Below are 22,404 nucleotides of genomic sequence, written 5' to 3' on the forward strand. Positions count from 1 at the left end.
TTGCACGGAATCACTATTTTTTCTTTTAATCACTGATGTTAAAGGAAAGTAATATATCTGGGGTTCCCTGACATGAAATTGATTTTACAGTTGTAGAATTCCCAGGTATAATCAGGGAGACTGAAACAATTGCTTAGGTAACAAAAAGTAGGATGTTGGCAGCAGCATCCAAGTAGATTGGTTGAAAAAAAATGGAATACAGTGATCGAATGGATGTGTGCACGCATTTTTATTCAGGTATAACTAGTAGTAAAACTTCAAATATTATAATATATTCTCTTCAGCATATTTACTTCTGATAAAACTTGTAAAGCTAATAATACTAGCAGAAAAGTCAGTCATCTGTGTCTATGTCATGAAATACCACACATGCATACGAAAATAGATACCTCCTCACATTTTTCTACCGGCGTGCCTCCAGTCTTCAGTAAGACTGAAAAATTAGTTTAATTTCCTACCAAGATGCACTCAGTCTTTGTTTTCTCTTCTTAAACTGAAGACTAGACTACCCATTAGATCCCCTTGTCATAGTAGTTAAAAGGTCTTAGACCATGAGAAATGGTTGAAAACTATAAACTCTTAACACCTACCACCCTAAACAACCTTTGGACATTCACAGAACAATACCAACAAGAGCTAGATTTATCCTGGTGATGCCGGTCAAATTTTTAAAAGGAGTAAACTAACCAGAAGCCACAGTACCACTAAAGAAAACAAAACTGCCCCCATAGTTTCCAACCCCAGGAAAAAATAAAAATCAAAAGCAAACTTAGACAGTCTGCATTTCAATAAATGCCCCTGGGACTTAAGTTTCTGTATTGTTGTATCTCTTCTGTAAACATGCCTTCTCACCCAGCCCTGAAAAGCCCTCATTGTTCCTATTTCCAGCATTTGCTACCTTAGCAGAAAACGTCATCCCGCATGCTACAACACGCATGACTTCAGGGACTAGCGTTCATTTGAGGGCGTATTGTTAAAAGATACCAGTGTCCCAATTCAGGGGAAAATATCAAGCACAGCATGTCTGATTTTTGTTAAAAGATAAATTTAAGTAAGGCTGCAACAGATGATCAGTTTAGTTTAGTTTAGCTCAAAACATTGTTTGCAGAAAACCTGAAAAATCATTAGAACTTAATGAATGCAATGAAATAATTTGCATTATTTTATAATAAAAAGCTGCATTATATTATGATGAGTCACCAAATTGCTGAAACAGGTAATTTAAGCCAGTAAGCACCACTGACTTCAGTGGGGTAACACAGGAGCTTGAAGTTATACACATGCTGAACTACGCTGGAGTTACAAACCCAAGAAAATCTATTTATAAGGTTATTTGTATGAAATAAGTTTTCTAAGTGACAGAAGTATCATGAATTAGTGTTGTGCCGTACCTTGCACTAAGGAGATAAAATCCATGCAAAATGCACAATTTTGGCCATAGGAAGGAGCACTGCAGATTCCTCAAGAAAATTATTAATCCCATAGGCAGAAAGAAACAGTAATGCTGTCTGCAAAAGGCAGTTTTCCTGAGGCTGAATTTCCTCAGGAAAATAAGGAGATTACAGAATCACAGAATAGTTGGGGTTGGATTAGAATAAAGATTGCTAGATATAAGCAATAAATAAATGAGGACACAGTGTCATGAAGGCAAACTTGTGGAGAAAGCAGAAGAAATGAGAGGCAGCCATTCTTTGATGTATTTTAATTTGAGGAGTTACTGAGAACAGCAGTCAAAGGGCATCACTCCACATCTAAGTCATCTTGCTGTCAGTGAGATCAGAGGAATGGTTATGTCAGAAAGAACCGCTCATGTAAGCCAGAAAGCTTCACTTATGTGAGATCATATTAGCAAGTTAAAATTCTGATCCGATTTGTGGTCTCCACACTGCAGGCAGGTCTGAAAAAGCACCTCATGTTCAAATATTAGCCTACTGCACGCAACAGGAGCCCACGTGTTAACAAGGAACTACACAGAAAGGACTAAATGCATTCTGGCACTACACAAAAAGTGCAGACAAAATCTTTTGGAAATCAGTAATTTATATGGATATAAATTTGGAAAACTAAGTGTAGCTCCTTACTTAGGAGATTTGGCTTCTACTTTAAAAAAACCTGGAAAACTTCAACTATTATTCTGCTACAGTCATGGCAACTTCAATCTCTAATACTATGTTAATTAGCACATTTATGAATAGTAGCTATTTATACCATGGCAACTAAAAGTTTCTTGTGTGAAATAAATTCATATTCTGAACATATCAGAAAAGAAATGGTTAGCAAAGACATCTTCTAACAGTTTCAATACTCACATGAGAACTACTTTTAATATAAAGCCAGAACTGTACCTTGTATTACATTCAATACTTCATTTGATGATCGTTTTCCCATAATAATAAGGAAAAGTGGAAACTGGTCTGTCTTCTGAGTTCGAATTGTTTGGGCTACAACACTCCCAAAGTGTCTAGTGCACATCGTCAGAAACCTACGTGGGGAAAAAAAACGTTAACATTGGAGAGGTGTTTTTGAAGTTAGTTTAAAAAAAGAAATTATGATAAATTCAGCAGTTTAACTGAGTGTTATCTACTGTTTAACACCTAGGCTTCTGCCTTCAATTCTAGAGCTCCTTCTCCCTTTTTATTATTAAATTATGAGAATATTTACAAATATGATAGATCACAGATTGTCTAAATTAAAACAAGTACTGACTGGTTGAGACAGTGATTTATTTGATGGAGAATGCCATTTCCTGTTACACTATTCTGCAGGCTACAATTCAAAACTACCCCCCCCCCCCCAAATAATCATGCTAAATCAATTGTTAAAAACTTCTAAAGAGAAACTAAGGAGAGCCATAATCTAGTAAATATGACAAAGCATAAAAATAGTATAATCTCATACGAAAGCATAATTTAATAATGAAAGATCAAGAAATTGTTTTTATCAGTCATAGAATTAAAACGTGGTACTTCAGAATTGTATTTTCTTTTGTACTAGTGCCCTGCCAGTGACATACTTAGCAGTCTGGTCTAAAAACAATAATTCTAAGCTTTTGACCAAAAAAAGCTCTCAGATATTAGCATACAGAAGTCTAGCATTAGTATTCTTAACACGATCTTGAATAAATGAAAAAACTGATAAAGCTTTTCTCTTCCATTAGAGGACTGTTTGAAATTAGCATTTCTTTCAAGAGAAAAGGGTAGCTTATGATATGTTTTCAGATCTGATGGTAAAAAGTAAATGTCATAATAATAATGAATTATGAAAGACCAAATGCAAATATAGAATGCTTTAATAAGATCCAATTTAATAAAGTCTGTAAAAATAATGGACTTTTAATAACACGGGTCACAAAAGGCAAAACAGTGGAAATTCTGAGGACTAGCCACTGGTACAGGCTTATTAATTCTTAATTATGTTCAGGAAAGGCAACTTAAATCGTGTGTTTTCTTATGCCTTATGATAATATTTTAGGTAACAACTACTCTGAAATGTGTGCTCTAACTGAAGAGCAAAGTCCTGTTGTCACATGCATTAGAAGCCAAATCTATTTGAAAAGACAAACTGCATTAAAATGTCAAGCGCTCCAAGTCATTTCTTCTCAAAGATACTGAAAAGATTAAAAGTTGTGATTTTTTTAAATCAATATATATTGTATCTAAAAAATGGCTAAAAATTGATACGCTTTATGAGTACAACATTGGGCTTGTTCAAGGCACCTGAAAAGTAAAAAAAACTCTCCTCAGAGACAATTTGTAGTATAACTGTGGCCATAGCTGGATGGAAGGCAATGAGCAAGGGTAGCTAGCGAGTATTTTGAAGCCATAAATGCTACTGGCAAATACCTCTCCTTGCCTTCTTGATTGTCTGCCTTTTGCAATTCAGAACTATCACACAGAAAGGCAATGTCAAAAAGGCCAAATAGGGACTGCTATATCAGAAAGAGCTACGTAGAGACATACCATCTGGGAAAGAGAAATAAAGTGTCCATAAAGTCTGGACATATAAACTCTTAAGCTAAATAGTCTGTTTTTTTGATTTTTGCTTTTCAAGGTGGGAATACGTAAGTGAAATCTGGGCCTCACAGAAGTCAATGGTGATCTTTCATGGCAAAATGACTTGTGTGCGTTCAAGGTTTCACTCCTGAAAGTAATAAAGACAGGGGTTGATTGAACTGAATTCCTGAAACTTGTGTATTAAAAGTGTTTAACAGTCTTTAACATGCCACGGACGAAAAGCACCCAAGTTTCACATGAAAACAAAATATTTGACTGGAGGTGAAAAAGTGCTGTAAAGAATACTGCTAGAAGGAATGAAACTAAGAGGCTATTACAATACAAGTTGCACTTGATTTTTTTTTTTTTTTTTTTAATAATCAATTCTGTATTTACTCAACCCATAACTCTGTCTCAAAATACCTTTTATAGGTATGGATTTTGTATGCAGAGAATTCTGAGTGAAATAGGTATTTCAGTACATTAAAAGATCTCCCCAATATTTTTTTTCCAGGAGATGAATTTTTATACCTGGGACTTCTGGCTGTCCACATAGAACCTCACAGACTATGACACCGCAGGGTCCTCTATAATCGAGGCTGGAAACAGGTTTCAACTCCCTGGCTGCAGAAGATGGCATGTCGTGCCAGGCTGTTGTAAGGGTACACATACTTTGCCAGTTGAGTAACAGCAGAACAGATGCCAGATGCCAACATCTCCCATCACGGCAGGTTTTTTTTTTTCTTGGGGCCACTTCTTAAAGCCTCTGGTGCCATCCATCCTGCTCTTTCAAATCTCCTCCCATCCTCTGCTGCTGTCACAACGTGCTCAGCTCGCAGGGAGAGCGGCCAGCTCACTCACGTACCAGTCATGAGAGTAGCACATGCCAACGCTGACCCGAACACCACAGATTGGCCACCGCTGCCATCAGGCAGCCTTTGTCTGTCTTGGTGGAGGAATGAGAAACAACTCTTCTTCCCAGCACTTCCAGCTTTGAATAATGAACATCCAGGTTGCAGCATGGGCAGCTGCGATGAGGATGTTTGTGGGGGATGAGTGAGCAGCTGGTGGTTATCAATGTGTATCTTCACAACAGAGTGAATACACATGAGAAACTCCTCTCACTAACGTGATCCACCAAAATAGATCCTGCCCTTTGGAACCACATAAGACCCCACTTGCCTGTTGAATTAAAATGTAGTAAAGCCAACAAAAATGTGAAGGTAGTCAAACGATGCAACACTGAATAAAGAGATAGCAGCAGCAATCTCCAATGCCTACACCGTGTAACGCCTGTTCACCAGCGATTACTCACACACGTGCTCTTTGCCAGGTCAGTGTAAGTGCTCAGAAATTGCTCATAACACATCTCTTCTTTTCATTTTACTAGACAGGTAGGAACTGAATTTTCATTCATGATCCCTGTTCAGTTTTTCTCATGCCTTTTAATAGATTTTGCAACTACTTAACTAATTTTGCATTTTTTTCCTTTTCTGCCTTTACTGATTCTGTATTTACAGACCTCTCTACTTTCTTCCATATTCATACCCAGCAAAAAAAAAAAAAAAAAAAATCTCCTCTGTGCTAATATTTACTGTCAGAAGTATGTGAGCAGGACCAAAACAATTTGGTGTGATAACCAGTATCGTACTCTGTACATCACTAACAAGGGATTTTCTTACTTTCATCTCAACAGAAGTGTGCCAGATCTTTCAGTGGCATCTCCAGAGCTGCCAAGAGAACTGTCTGTGGAGTGCATCAGCGCCAGATGTCCCTCCGGGGAGAACTGTTTTCCACAACATGCTGGATTACTGCGATCTCCAACCAAAAGTGGAGATAGAGGAACGCTGCCAGAAAGGGAGGGCAAATGGCACCCTACTAGTCCTTTTATTTTTAAATTACAAAAATATTCAAGGAGGGAGAAGTATGAGAAAGGCAAAAAAGTATTTTATGAGGGAAAAATCTATTAAAAAAAAAGATCTCGAAAGTTACAAGAATAAAGTTCATCAAGAAAAGTAAAAGTTTTGGCAGACAGCATCAGTTCTTTACTTCTTTGATGACTCGCTGGCAATGAAATCAACAGTTATTAAAGCTACAGAATAAACATGGACACTGACCATGGCTTGACAAAACCAGAAACAAACCCTAAAAAAATTACAAACTTATCTTAGTTTTTTAAATGTAGTTTCAACAGTATTAATTCTTAGACACAGTTCATTCCTTAGTTAAAAGCAGCACGCAGCAAAAATTATTCTGGTGGAGATGTTAGTTTGGGGGGCTGCTGATCACTGCCCAGCAGTTATCCCTCCACGTGCACTCTGAGATAACCTGTAAGAAGAGTTATCATGTTTGTAGCACATTAGTGTGCCAAGAGAAGAATGTTATTCCCTACCAGCTAATACGTAACACATATTAAAATACACTCCTAGCATAACTTTTCTTGTAATTTTATCATAAAATGCAATTTATGTAATATTACTTTTAAAAAGCTCCTAGAAGGCAATTATGAAAAAAATTACAGCTTTAAAAATCTACTGAAAAAGTTTAACATATTACTGAGTCTCAAAACCAAAGGGAATACTTACTACAACTTAAGTCTGTGGTCTACCATAGCTCCTGATCTCGGATATGCTATGTAGAACTTTGTACATGCTGGGCTTTAGCAATAATATGTTTTTGTGCGAACGTGCAGCTTTTAATTTTTAACAACAAAATTGGCCATCTCTGGCCAAAGTGCTGATCATCAAAAGTGTTGATCTCTGACCTCGATATTTTTAATCCCTGGAAAGCTTTTGATCTATACGATACCTACACCACAAAATACATATTGCCTTCATGGGGGGGAGCCCAAAGGAGAAAGCCAACCCCTAGGTGGCAGCTGTTCCTGACGGGAGGTGTTTCATCATTAGAATGGCTGGTATTATCTCACTGTTTCTTTACGTAACTCCTGCTCACGTATTATGTTGGTTCATACTTTTGTTATTCAAACATTAATAGACATGATCTACTGCAGTCAAGTTTGGATCCACGATTATGCGGATTCTGATGTAAAAACCATGATTTTATCCACTTTTTCTTTATGTGAAAGTAAAGCCTAGATGAGTGGGTTATCTATATCTTCATAAAACATGGAAGATCTAATTTCATCCTGCAAGGTTCAAACAGATTAGGTAAATACTTTATAACCCCGTTTAGTCTAAAATGCATCCCTCTAGAAACTCATTAATCCATCCTTTCAGATACCACTGGACACCAGATAAAATCATTGGTAAAAGTATAAATAAAATATACCTGAACCCCTTGTTCAAATGCTGTACTAAAAATGGAAAACACAAGATGCGCTTGCATATCAGTGGTAGTTTTGATTATTGCCTATCATATTAGGAAGACATGTAATACATGATTTACTAAGGAATATCCAAGGCTGGCTACAGGTAGCTTTAATAATAACCTAGATAAGAACAAAGAATATGTTTGGCTACTTCACAGACGTTAATAAAGTGGGAGAAGCTACAGGCACATTGGAAGTCACTAAAATAATTCATAATAATCTCCACAAATCAGAGAAATGAGCTGACAAGTAAAATGCAATTCAACAAGGTCAATGAATGTTTCCAAGTAGAAGGAACAATTGCACTAATACAGAATAAGAATCAAGCTGTAAGGGAAGAAGTAATGAAGTGAAGAAGACAAGCACCATATTGAGGTGAGTAAACAGAAGCATGGTTTGTACAACCTGAGGCAATCCTCTTTCTGTATTTAGTACTGGGGAGGCAGTTTTAGGCACAGTGCATCAGTAAAGCTGTGGACCAATTACAGAAGGACCATATGAAGGTTGCAACAACAAACGTCTAAAACGGACAAGCTACAAGGAAAGGCTGAAGGAACCACAGCTGCTTAGTTTAAGAAAATTGCAGGAAAACATAATGGCACCATTTAAGTCCAAAGAACACAGCAGAAGAAAGGAAGAGAATACCTCATTGTTAACTGAGTGAACCAAGACAATTGTCACTGATTGCTGCAAGAGAAACTTCAGTTAAATATTAGTGTGAACTGCCTAAAGGCAGTGAAAGTCAAGTACTGGAACTGGTTATGAAGAAATGCTGAGAAACCTCCCTCACACCAAAGATTATATCAGACAACCGTCGGTGAGGAATGACGCAGGTACCGTTGAACCTTCTGGCCAGGCATGGACTGAACGCTGTTATCTGCAGCTCTCCAAGACCCACAGACAGTCAGAACGGCAAGACAAAGGAGAGGCGAGAGGCCAAAGCAGAGTCATCCTAATCTAAAGGAAGAGGATGGGCACCTGCACTTCTGCAAGGAGCTTTGTCCTGATTGGGTGCCCAGCAGTACCAAGGAGATTCATTCATGCCTTTCAGCTGCATTTGGGTACCATCAATTCTGAGTCTGAGAGCTCAATCATTTCTTCTGATGGTTGATTCAGATGTACAGATGCATCTAAATTTCTCTGCAGCTTCAACTCTATCTGGCATTAGGCTTCAGTGGTGCAGTTGTGGACTCCTGTATTGAAAAGGACTTCTGAATGACTTCTTACTGCTTCCTCAAAGCGGCCCAACAAGTCTGTCTTGACTACCTGTTCTTCTGCCTTCACCTCTTTTGTACAGGACACTACAGAGTTTTATTCTTTCACCTTTTCTGTTCAACAACCATAATAAACTATGCTGCAGTTTGGGTACAGTGGGATAGAACTTGCTTTAGGATTTGGTTTTATAGTGAGGACTTAAAATAATACGCTTACAAATGTATCAGTTAATTCCTGTAGTTTTAATATTTCTTTTTTCAGATGACCTTAAAGCATTGCTATAGGCATATAAAATGATGCACTGAAAGCCTTAATCACATCAACAGAGAGACTACTTTCTATTTATATTTGGATATTACAGAAACATCCATATCTTACTAATCACGATCAGATTAAAATGCATTCTCTGTTGGTTTTTAGTTTTCCAAATTTGGACATTTTTAGACTACTAACATTAAATTACCTTGAAGTATATAAATATTTAAGCAGGGATAGTTTACCTTTTCTGGTGGGTGTATAATAAACAGTTTAACCATCATCTATATACAGGCTGTTTTGTTCTCCATCTAAAGAGACAATCACCTTTTATCCTTTTCCTTTTTTCTTCATTTCAGTGCTATTAGGAAACTATTCACAAGTGCAACCCCGAACAATACTATGCAGTAATTATGACTAGATGACAAAGAGATGTGAACAATTACCGAGCCCATTTTGAAACCCTACACTAATAAAGTCATTAGATGCTGCCCTTGCCATGAGCCTTCTAAAAGCTTCTGAAGTTACAAGAACACACGGCATTGTTCGTTAGGACAATTGCTGCTGGCAGAATGCAAACCTTGAGTTAAACCATGCTGCAAATTGATCTTGACATTCTGTTAAGACCACCACTAAAATCAAAAGCAAAGGAGAAAAGGAGAAAATGAGCGGGTGGGATGTAATCATGGAACAGAAGGGTTCCCTCCTCACCTTCTTTCCTTTTCCTCCTCAAACCAAACAGAAAATGACAAACTCGCCTGGTGTTTGAGAACCTTTATTTTTAAAACATTAATTAGACTTTTGACCTGTTTTTTATTGACTGGCACTGTATTGCTATTAAAGTAAATTAAATAAAATATTGCAAAATACAATAGATAAGGTTTTCACACTGTTCTGTGAAACCTGTTAAGGATTTAGCGCCCAACGAACATATCCAACAGTTTTGCAAGCAACTTATACAGAATCTATGGTCCCTCCTGAAGAGGCAGTGAGAAATTAACTCACCAAGTCCAGCCCTCACAGACCCCACACCTGCAATATATTTGCTGAAGGATCAAATAGGATTGGGGAGCTGGAGTAATATGGTCAACTGGTCTTCATCCAGGCATGCATCATTCAGTAGGTTAGTACTAAGGGTCAGCAACTGTGAATATGGCTAATTACTTGATGACGGAAATTGCAGGTGAAGACAACCTGCTGCTGAGAAGCGCTTCAGTCAATTAACTCTTTCCTAAGCTCAAGCAAAGTGAAAAACTATCATTTGAACATTAAAACTAACAAGTACCTGTCATCAGAGCTGAGAAACAGCACCCAAGGGCAACGATATCAAAAGCTAAAAAGCTGCTACAGGCATTTGAGTCACTGTTTCATGGTTTTGGTACTGCTTTGCTTGGCAAATATTATGTACGTTGGAAATCTGTTAATATTATGCATAATCTATGTTTGTAAATGCTGTGTGTACTAACATAAGGGTATGTGTGCATGTGTAGGTACACATGTATGTATATATAGTCACTATATAGCTGTCCTGGATACAAATAAATTAATGTATATTAATGAATTAACAAAAATAGTTAGGCATGTGCTTGCATACATATATATACACCTCCCATACACACACACATAATTATATTAGAATAATGGTATTTAGTCAACTCTTTGAAGTCAGAAAGTGACAGAACTATACCTGCTCATGTCTGGCTGTCCTGCTTATCTATCCCATAACCTCTCTGGAAACCTGAGGAGTCGCTTAGCCCATGCGATGGCCTGACGCAGCTGGTGAGCTGCTGCAGCCGTGGGCTCAGACCAAAAGGTAGGGCCAGAATTGCCAACACTGCTGCTGTCAAACACCACTACTACTGCCCTGACACCTCCTGTAAGCATATTTCTGCTGTTTGGAGTGGCATGGTAGCAAATCTCCAAGGCAAGCAATGGAAAGGAAACAGTGATTTTTAAGCTCATGATTCACCCCAAATTGAGTGGAATATAGCAAGGAAGTAAAAGATACACCTGTAGCTTTGTGGGGTTTTTTCCTCCTTTGACCATGGACGACATAAATTACAAGAATATTCCAAACAGTTGCTCACTAAAAGTCTAAACTATAGGTGATAAAAGCTTTCATGTAGATTCCTTAAAAGTATTATAAAAACACCACGTTATTTTCCTAAAAGAAAGCTAATTATTTTATTATATTATTTTGCGCCTTTTATTATGATTTTTTTTATTCTAGTAATGAAAAGATTCTTAATTTGCAGCACTCACCCAAAGTAATTGCTCCCTTTCCCGCAAACTTTATGTCAGAAGCAATTAAAAGCTGTGGAAGCTAAAACAAAACATCCTTTTAACTGCATTAACTAGAGTTCTCCTGCAGTTTGACAAAGTAACAGCCCTGGGTGGCTGTAGGTAGAAATTTTTACAAATCTGACTCCTGAAGTTGTAATACTTATGCTTTTGCACTACTGCTAACAGTTACCCTGGCGCTTGCACACAGCGTTTTACTTCTAGTCCTACCTACAGACCTCTCTTCACTCCATTGCGATGGATGCTGAAGAACAAGATTGAGAGATTCCAGCTGAAAAGCACTAGCGTACAGTAACGCAGGATTCAAAGCACGTCCCTACATCAGTGTCGGCCGAGAAACATATTAAAAATCAGGAAAAATGACAAGATTTTGGAGCTGGTTTTGTTCTACAGTGTTCAGGATGGACCCGTATTTCATTAATGAGAAAAATGGAAACTACTATTAAGACTGGGTTTGGAACAGAATGACATCCATAGATGTCAGAAAGGGGACAGCAAAGAGCAAGAAAAAAAATCAGAATAATCAAGATTTTTTGGCTTATATGGGGAAAATATTTATACCTGTTTCAATTTATTCATGCCATGCTCCACTACTGAAAACCTGTCTTTTACCACTGACATTGAGGTGTCCCTATCGATTGCTGTAAATAAAGTGGGCCCGATTCCTTTGCCTTCCCACCCTGGCTTTTCCACTAATGCAATTGTAACAGAACAAACAAATGGGCTACGCCAGCACGCAAAAAGCAGTTCCTTCCGTCGTTGCCGTTGTCTTCTCACCATTCAAATAAAAAGCTACGTGCAACTGTACTCATAGGGATACAGAACAGAACAGGCTCCAAGACCGCTGTCGTTATGTCACATAATGAAGGGCAGTAATTAAACAGAGGTACTGAGTATTTATTTATGGGAATGCCCACAGTGCATTGGCACTTTCCAAAGGGAGAAGGAAGCATCATGCCCCCTCTGAAGAAATCACAGTGCAAGGAGCAGGATGTGACACTAAACACAACTGAGAAATTATTCTAATTCGAGCCAGCATGCCTTGTTTACCCCTTACTATTTTTTGACCTCACTGTTAATATGACAGTTTCTTTGTTGTCATTAATAGAAAGCAAAAAAATGAAGGCTTAAAAACCCTATCGTACTGCACAATCAGCGGCTAGGTTCATGGAGAATAGCTATAAAGCCTCAAACAAGCCCTTTATTTTGTGTTTTAAGAAGTGTCATAAGGAGTTAATAGGACACAGCTGTACAGGCTCTTTCTAACAAGCAGCTTCTGTCGCTTTGGTCACCACAGGTGTCTGTGTAACCTGCAAACTCTTATTACTAGTGTATCAAAGTTGTGCTACTTAATAGATTTCTTTAGTAAAACACAACAAAGCAATTACATGGCTGTTGATCGTCGGTCATAAAAAAAACCCTCAAACACAGTTTTTCAAAAGAAACTACACTGCAATTTTTTGTCATTGTAAAATAAAAGAAACTAGAGAATTAAATAGAAAAGCAAACAATAGAACAGCAGGTAGTCAGCTGAACTTAGCCACTACAGATGGTTTAGAAATAGTGTTTCCTTCTACACCAACTTGTGGGATAAAAGAAAAGGAGGAGGCTCCTTACTGCCCATGAATGGCAATACCAAAAGACTTAAGCAACTTTCCAGTCTATGTATTTGGTCCCATAAAAGAACCTGGATGTTTCTTTTTCCTCTCTCTCTCTTTTCTTTTTTAAAAAAACTTTTTATGTGTTTTTGTGACTGCTTTTTTCCATAATTTTTAACTCTTCTCTAGAATGACTTAAACTAGGAACATAGCTGCTGATTCATCCAATGACAAAATGCAGAACGTCGAGTGAGGAATTCCTGTGAAACACAAGTGTAATTTAAAAAGTGTACTAGAAAAAGAGATTGTTCTGTTCTCCATGCCCACTTTCAGTAAAGAAATATTAACTATAATTTACATATTTAAGAATAGGAATGCATGAATGCTTTATTCTAGCAAGCCACAAGAGAAAGAAACATAAATATGTAGTTTTAATTGTTCAATAATAAATGGAATTGTGTACAAAAGTGGCAACCTTATATACCAGTCCAAATGACTGTTGCATCTGTTGATCAAAAGTTAGAATAACTCTCATTATAGTAATATACGCAAGACATTATACTGGCAAGAAGTCATCTTCTGTGTAAATAACGGTGATGAAATAAGGTCCAACTTAGAAAACCAAACAAGTTTGATTTCTAAATACAATAAGTATAATCATAAAATAATTATTGTCAATAGATTATGATCAACTGATAACTAAAGAAGAGAAAGGTCTTGATATAAAGATAAGAAAATTTGCTGGTAACACACAAAAGATGTAGAAGGAGGTGGAATCTACAGTTTTTTAAATTTCTTTACTCATCAGCAAAATGATGGCCTCTCTAAGACATAGGACAGATTTTATTAAAACCTATCAAAATATCTGAACATTACCAAAGGAATGTTCTGTAAGAAAAGTGTAGTTCAAAAAGGTTCATATGAATTGCAAGCTTCTAAATTTTCACATAATCTGTTTTTAATATTAATTTATCACATGAATGTTATTTTTTTAATAAGATTTTCATTAACAACAGTAGTTATTATCCCAGACACTTCTAATGTAGTCACACCTACATACATACAATTAGTGTCACATAATATCATGACACTGCAATGCAGAACTGTGAAGACGTTCCTAAAACTGTTTGCAAAATAAAATAATAAAAAAAAAAAGGGAAATAATAATTTCTTCAACTTTTTTTTCCTGCACAGGAATAAGAAGTCACTTTGTAATGAAAACAAGGACAGTCCAATTTCCAGTGAACCTCAGCCAGCACAGCTTCACTGATCAGCTAAAAAGGAGCATGAAGTCCTTAGCTCAAATAGGCATCAAGCAGCAAAAGATGTGATACACAGAGATGACACAGAGATAAGGGTCTTCCTTGAGAGAAAAGCTGTTCCACTCACAATCCAAACTGTCTTACCTCGCTCTGTTTGCTTCTTTTGTCATGTCCCATGCCCAGGTGATGAAGTTCTGACTCAGATAGGAGACAATAGATTCAGCACAAAGCATTTGTGAGCAGAAGACGTTGGTTAGCACACTTTCATCATGGTGGAGGTAAATAGCAAGAAGCTTTCTCTGAAAAGACACAAGAAAAGATCAGTGACAACTTCCTCAGACTGTTTAGTAATTTAAAATTACCGCTGCAGCCTTGTGTATGCCGAATGTCGAGGGTGCCGAGTATCTCGATGTGCACACACAGGGGAAAAAAAAAAACCAAACCAATGGATTTCAAGTCAAATGGTCCATGCCTCCAAATCCGTAAGTCTTCTCAATGCTCCCTAACAATTTTATTTTGGGTACCAAAATATGATACATTATATCCTTAGAACATGAAAATAACAACATTTAAATGACAAATCAAAAACCTTATTAACAGATTTAGCTTAAAAAATGAGTGAACTCTTTTGGCTTGCTGCTCAATAAAGATAACATTTGGGACAATTCCCTGAGCAAGGAACACGCTTCTTGATACAACAGTATCTATGCTCCTAAACAAATACAATTATAAACAACCTTAAAAAATGACAGTGTATTGTTATCACCCCATCTGTAGCTAAATAAAAGAAGAAAATGAGTACAGTCCCAAAGCCTGCGATGCTACATGCTGGATGTTTTGGCAGCCCTCCATCCAGCTGTTTGATGTGGGGAGGCCCAGAGCACATCAGCCTCTCACCTGCTTCCTAAGTCAACGTGCAGCTTGTCAGAAGGCCACATGTCAGCCCAGCTGGCTAAGGTAGCCACCCTGGCACTGCGAATGTGTAAGACGCAAGCAAAGGGGTACGGGAGTCATGGATCAAATCCCACATTGAATTTATGAGCACTGATATATCTCATCATAGTTACCAGTTAGCAAAGACTAGATGCTGAAGATTATGCCTGTGGCCTCTTGAAACAAAATAACCATAGAATCATAGAATGGTTTGGGTTGGAAGGGACCTTAAAGATCATCTAGCTCCAACCCTCTTGCTATGGGCAGGGACACCTCTCACTAGATCAGGTTGCTCCAAGCCCCATCCAACCTGGCCTTGAACACTGCCAGGGAGGGGGCATCCACAGCTGCTCTGGGCAACCTGGGCCAGTGTCTCACCACCCTCACAGTAAAGAATTTCTTCCTAATATCTAATATAAATCTACCCTCTTTCAGTTTAAAACCGTTACCCTTCACCCTATCTGTGCTGTTTTCTTCTGAAACCCTATCAGATAATAGTTGAGCTTCGCTGTCAGCCATGGTAATCTCAGACCACTTTTTGGAAAGCGATTCTATGCGTATGTAAAGACATAAAGCAGACTGAGGAAAATATAGGGAAACTATAAGCTAGTTAAGGACCATGATCCTATATCTAGTATTCAATGAAGTATAAGTACGATTCAGCAAACTACAACTTTCCAGTCCCCCATGCCCATATATATTACTTTATTTTAAAATCCTACTTGAACATATTTGCTGAGACAATACGGTAAATGCTATTTTCGAACTTGTATTTAAAGTCATTTCAACTCTCTTCATCAGAAGTAACACTGAACACTACATATTGGTGTGTATTGATATAGCAAGACATGGGATGCAATTTTGAGACAAGCTGTCTTTGTGAAAAACCCATATGGCTATCACCTGATATACTGGCTTTGGATAAAACTTAATGACTGTTTATAAAAAGAAGAATACATTTGAACATTAGACTTTGGGAAAGGGATTAGTAATTCGCATTAATGTTTGTCTAATTTAATTTAAATGTTCTTCAGAACTACGTACCCATGTGCCAGGAAAGGCCATTAATAGCCCAACATGCAGAGATCCATATAAGTGCAGCCAACAACGTTGACTGAAACTAAACTTGAAAATCCAGGGCACTGATGCACAAGATCAAGCAATAAAACAGCATTTCTGTGGTGATATTTAATTTAAAAAGAAGAAAGAGGCAGGGGAAGATCAGGCACTGTCTGTTCTTGAGGATCAGCCATTCTGCATTTCAAAGCGTCGATCCCTGCAATATCCAGGTTACTGTGCTAGAATCTCAACTATTATATAGCAGTTGTAAGAGAGGGAGGGCAAAGATGTGTTTACTCAGTGATTAGGGCCTTAGAATAAGCCTCTAGCTCCTAGAGAGACAGCTCACCACTTATTCATTTGGACCAATTCACAAAGCCTAGAAAGATTAAACATCCATGCTGAGAAGACAAGCGAATGCAGACGGTGAAAAAGAAATAAAAATTCTTTAAAAACTCTGAGATGACTTCATTATTTTTTCCACAAGGAAACTTTAGGAAAGTGTTTAGTTAGAGAAAAACCCACATTGACCTCTCTCTAAACCCTTAATCTTTCCTTTGTGGTGGCACTGCTTTGTGGTAAGCGGATGGCTTTGCTCTCCTCTTTTCACTGGGAGCGGATAGAAAAAAGGGCTCTTGAGAAACACTTCTACTTCCAAAGAAACAACCCCATGAAACTGTTAAATATGAGATTCGACACAACAGAATGTTTCAAAATATGTACAGTTTTAGGCTTGAAGATTTAGGGACAAGTTCTAGTAAACAAAACAGGCACATACACAATAGACATTTACACTGAGCTACTTTACAAGTGAATGTAATTTTTGTTGCATCAACAAATCTCACCATGCAAAGACCAAACTCCATCACATATAAAAGACTGTACTTGTGTCTGGTAATTCATATAAAACGTTAAGGTCAGGCACAGGCATAGTGCTAGGACAAATGAAAAGAGGTAGCAGGAGGAACCGAAGTGCTGTAACATGATTTCAAAAAAAGCTTAGTGGAAGCCAGAGATATTTTTTCCTCGGAAAAACGCATTATTGCAAAAGGCTCACAGCTTGGAGTTTGTTGTTGTTGTTGCTGTTGTGTGGTTTGTTTGGGTTTTTTTACTATCCCACAGTAGTATGTATTTATAAGCAGGGTTTTGTTGGTTTTATTTCAAGCCTTTGAAAAATCAGTAAATTCCAGGATTCTGTGATGACTAATACTGGGAGTTTTTTAGTCTATACTAATAAAACAGGCTTACTAAACTGTTCAACAGTCTTGACTTCCATAAAAGAAGCCTACTAATGGAGCATTAGTCTTTTCTGTGTTGGATTTCTCAAAAATATAATGACTCAGGGGTTATATATTTAGCATAAAACTTTAACCAAGAAAAAAGACCCAATGGGGAAGAACTTTTGCTAGTCCCTATGAAGGTATGGGATACTGAAAAGGTTTTAAGTACTGAATAGCTGATGGACTTCCAAAGGCCTCAGGACTTCAGGAACTGAAGCCATCAAGAGACGTATTTTTCAGAGTATGTGGAAGATCAGGCAGTCATGCACTGGAATTTTCAGAAGGGGCCCAGATTTACAAACGTACTTGGGAGTCTAAGCGTCATCAATGTCAATAAGACACTTAAGGTCCTAAAAACCTGAAGTCTAAGCTCTGAATTTCATTTTATTTCAGAGGAAAAAAGGCCATGAGAAAGAGGCACTAACTGTTTTCAGCATCTTGGTTACCTAAATACCTTAAAAATCCAGAGCTCAAGCATTTTTTTCTACAACCTCTGTTGCATTCAGACTGCATGAGACTCAGTTAGCCTTGCCTCACCCCCACCACTATGTATTTGCAGTGAAGCGCTGCAGATTTTGATCTGTTGATGGAATACGCTGGGCATGTGGCACCCTGGAAGGAAACGCGAGCTGTAGATGGACACTGCACTGCAGCCAGGCAGCTCCCCGAGAGGCACAGTCCTCCCAGCTGAGCCTTGCACCATGAAACCTCTCTGCCACATCATCCAAAGTACAGCAGCCTCCTGCCACATAAACTGATGCACCTGACCAAGAGATCTAACATGCACGTACGCTCCCATACATGAAACTAACACATTAAATATCTGTCCTATGTACCAAAACGGCTATGCCGTCCACTTGGCCATTGCTGCAGTTTGGAACTTCATACAAGTTTGTACAAAATTCAAACTTCATACACTTTGTACAAAATTAGAAGAAATTAAGGAGAAGGAGTCACTGAGGCAGAAACACAGATCTCCATAAGGTTGAGCAACTAAATTGATAATCACTGTGTAATGGGATATCCAAGCTTCTCAGCCAGGTCCTAATAATGTGAATAGCTTAGATACCTCAGAAGAATATGAACTTGAATGAGAATAGCAATACAGTTATCAGGGTCAGCAAAACTACAGACCTAAATGGTTATTTCTGAATCTCAGGTTTACAAGTTCAAGTAATGACTGAGACAAAAATGTTCATGATGTAACACCTGCTGGAGTCAGAAATGTTCTTTCAAGCTGGTAGCTTAACAAATCAAGATCTTAGTTTTTCCTCTAGGTTTTATGTAGTGAGAGCTAATTCAAATGAACAAAGGGACACATTTGCACATCTTTAAGCCTTTGAAGTGTACAGTCTGACCCACCTGTCTAGGGTGATCCTGGAGATCATATGATCACTCTTCTTGGACAGAGCTACTCTATCACGCACAATCCTTTTTTCCCTAAGCAGAATGCAAACTTTCTCTAACACCAAGGTGATACACCTTCGAATTTACTGCACTTTGAAAAAGGATCAAAGCAGGAAAAGGGCAGATGAAGACTCATAGGAAGCCTTGTCTGTGTATTAAACCTAACAGAACAAAACTGTTGAAGATAAGCATTATTAAATTCCCCTGCACCAGTCAAAAGAAAGGAGACAGACACCAAAGACAGAGAGACAAGGGGCACTAACCAGCCTCTAGCCTTGCAGAAGAGGATCTGAACTAAACTGTACCCCACAGGTTCCTAAAGTGAGAGTGAGATGATCCCCATAATCTTTGGATCTGGTCTTTTGTATTATACATGGCATAAGACATCCCTAATCTAATTCCTAATTTAATCTTTCAGTAATTTTGTCTTTCAGTAAAACATCTAGTCCAAAAAAACACCAGTGATGGAGAATCCATATAAACCATGGTAAGCTGTTCAAATGGCTAACCACTCTTCCAGGTAAAGGTGTGGTTTATTTTAAGCTTGATTTAGTCTACAAAATCTTCCAACTATTTGATCCTATTATACTGTTGTATGTCTGTTTCAATCAATTGAACTTGTAGTGATATCTTACATATTGCAAAGAATATCTAGTATTAAACCCAAACTCAACTAAGATCTATAAATTATAGGCTTTGAAAGAGGAGGAAATGTAGAGTGTGGCAGACAATTTCAAAAAACTTCCATTATTTAATATCAAGTACAGAGGATGCTGAAGAGAGACCTAGACCCAGGACTAACCTTTCAGATATGAAAGACGAAGCTATTCTTCAGATATGAAGAATAAATGCTGTGTAGGCACACAGCGAGACTACTAAGCTGGTATGTTGTAGCAAAAATGTCTAAACAATAGTTATCCACAACTTCAGAATTAATTTAAGAACGAAAGGACAGAACTGCTAACACATACATAAGGCAAGACTGGAAAGAAAATGTAGATGACTAACATGGGACTTAACTGGAATTTATGTATTGACATCTACGATAGAGTAGCTGCTTTACTCTTCCCAGGAACCTAGAGGTTTACCTCTGTACTTGTCCTCTACAGTTTCAACCAGACCATGTAGATTAGGGTTCAGATTACTTATGCTTAATCAGAATCTGTAAAGTAGTAATTTCTCCATCTAGGACCCTCATACAGCTCAACTACAGATGCATTTTCAAAGCACACCTAGGATACACAACATGATCAAGCCCCTTATCAAATGTAGGAGTAGCAATTTGACTTGATTTGAAATGTGCCTGGAGTCAAAGTAAAAGATGATGGTGAAGCTGTACTCCTTGACAACACTCTTTATTTAGGGAATAAATGGGGTGGGAAAAAAGATGACAAAGACTAAACCAAAAAGCTATCCTGCAACTGGGATTCAGAACCTCTCTCTACACGAGGTAGCATCTAAAAGAGAGACTTCAAATTTCTCTTCTGAGACAATGTCAAAGTTTAAAGCTGGACTGGCTATTACATGGGTGACAGATGGTCTCCGGGGAAGGAAAGGAGAGAAGGGAGAGAAACTTAAGGGTTGGAAAGTTAAAACAGTTTTAATAAACTACAACAATGAAAAAGAGTATAATAATGTTAATGGAAATAATTAAATATATACCAACATATACAAAACCAAGATCAAGCTCCCCCCCTCCCGCGATGACGATCAAGTCACCACTGATGCTGCAGGGCAGGCTCCGGGAAGTCCCGGACCGGACTCAGCGGCAGACAGGAACTGGATTCAGGAACGCACAGATTGGGGTTGAAGGCAGGAGAACGGACAGAGTCCTCTTTGGACACCAGCCATAGAAGAAGAGAGCAAGACCCTCGTGATCCCTCAGCTTTAAACTGAGTATGACGTGTATGGGATGGAATACTTTGTTGGTCAATTTTGGGTCACCTGTCCTGTCCGCTCCTCCCCACAAGCGCGATCTGTTTACACCTTTTCACCTGTGGACTGTAAGAAATTTAGCAATGACTTTGGTTTCTATAGGAATAAGTATAAGCAAGAGTCTTTCTGCATACTATTCCTACCATTACCTTAGTAATAACAATAAACTTCAAGCATTATCACTTCTAGAAGCAGATGCTGTCTGAAAAATATGTAGTCAACTTCAGAAAGTGCAGTTACTTAGAAGAAACTTAATTGAAAGGAAAAAGTACTGAAAGGAAAATTGGTTCTGTCCTAGTCCAAACCAGGACAGACAAGAAGACTGGAGAGCAGTCAATGCTGTTTCTATAATGTGCTCTAACAGAAATCAGAATAATTATCTCTGTGAATCTTTTTTCTGCATGAAGTTCAGCATAAACTTAATTAGCTGAAACTATAACAAGGACAGTTTTCTGAGTTACACAGATAAAAATGAAAGACAAATAAAAATAAAAATACAGAAAGCCCTGTATGAAGGAATATTCTGCTATAAAAGCAGCTTTTATCTGAACGTGCCAGATCACGGAGCATACTTTCTTCTAGGTATTCAGAAAATAAAGTATCCACATGTGAGAGGGATGGTGCAGCCACAACATTGAACCTAAAAGACAGAATTCGAGGAGAAGAAAAGCATGGTTCATTTTCAGTATGCAGGAATATATATTGAGGTGATAATACCAATCTGTGCTAAGAGAGATGTTTCACATATTTATTAAAAGTCAGTGGACAGAAGGGTTGAGAAAGGAGCAGGAGGTGATGTGATGGAGGCATACAAAGATAAGAGCTCCTGAAAAGGTAAAATGGATGTCTTTATTCTTTCTCATAATAAAAGAGTAGCAACCACCTATAAAAATGAAAAGGCAAACAAGCTCCAATAAAAGAAAATACTTCAGTATTATTCGAGTAAATAGCTCAGTGAGATTCAATATAGCGATTAAGATCTTGTATTAATAACAACACAGCTCCAAGTTCGGATAAGCCCCCTGATGTTTCAGAACACAGGGCACCCACAAACTGCTTTCAGTCACAAAGAAACCTCCCCCAAACGTCTAGTTTAAAACTGTCCATTACAAGATTTATTCCATGGCATCTGGTTTAGGTATTTCTACGATAGTGCAGCTACTTGAGCAAGAGTAAGCTTGTTCTTCATAAAGCAATATAACAGAAATGCTTCTTTCCAATTGGCACAATAAATTGAGGAAAAATTTCACAAAGGAAGAACTTATTTGCTAATTTAATAAACCTCTGTCTCTCTTTCTCTTCCCGACCCAATTAAAAAAAATCAATAATGAAAATATTTTCTTGTGTTGTATGCACAGCAAGCCTTGGAAATGAATACGCAATGCCCTGAACTATCAGGCTGCAGGAGGTAACTGGGGATTTCATTGCCAAGGACACCGGCTGTTGAGGGCAAAGCTCTATATCTTGGCTATCGTATTTTTGTGCTAAAGAGATATACAGGTTTTAAAGTAGAGCTACACTTGACCTCCTTCCATCTCTCCTACCTAGAACTGGCACTATCATGGTAGCACTTGCTCTAAAGGAACAAAGATACCCATCATGCATGTTCATCTTCACTATCTAAAGACTCGAATGGAAAAACTACAATAATAAAAGCTAAACAAAATACAGGTGACGGACAAACATTAAACTTTTTTACAAGGTATTTCTTTCTCAAGTAACTTTTTCCTTCAGCAACTATGAATTATCATCCTTTCCAACACAAGAAAATGACAGACACTAAGATGTAACAGAAAAACATCTATTTTCTTGAAAAGAATTTTAACCCATGTTCTG

The 22,404-nt window shown here is 37.9% G+C and overlaps 1 protein-coding gene across 2 annotated transcripts in view; it reads right to left on the reverse strand.

Annotated features, from left to right (window-relative positions):
- The window catches only part of FAF1 (Fas associated factor 1), a 173,425-nt gene that overhangs the window by 31,122 nt on the left and 119,899 nt on the right, over nucleotides 1–22,404 (reverse strand). For both annotated transcript variants that reach the window (XM_068406641.1, XM_068406642.1), the window contains exons 13-14: nucleotides 14,099–14,253; nucleotides 2,346–2,482 (exon numbers count right to left, since the gene is read on the reverse strand). In XM_068406641.1, the coding sequence (XP_068262742.1) occupies nucleotides 2,346–2,482; nucleotides 14,099–14,253 (292 nt within the window). The remainder of the gene's footprint in view (nucleotides 1–2,345; nucleotides 2,483–14,098; nucleotides 14,254–22,404) is intronic.

Source organism: Nyctibius grandis, chromosome 8 (assembly GCF_013368605.1).
Source record: "Nyctibius grandis isolate bNycGra1 chromosome 8, bNycGra1.pri, whole genome shotgun sequence".
NCBI lineage: Eukaryota > Metazoa > Chordata > Aves > Nyctibiiformes > Nyctibiidae > Nyctibius > Nyctibius grandis.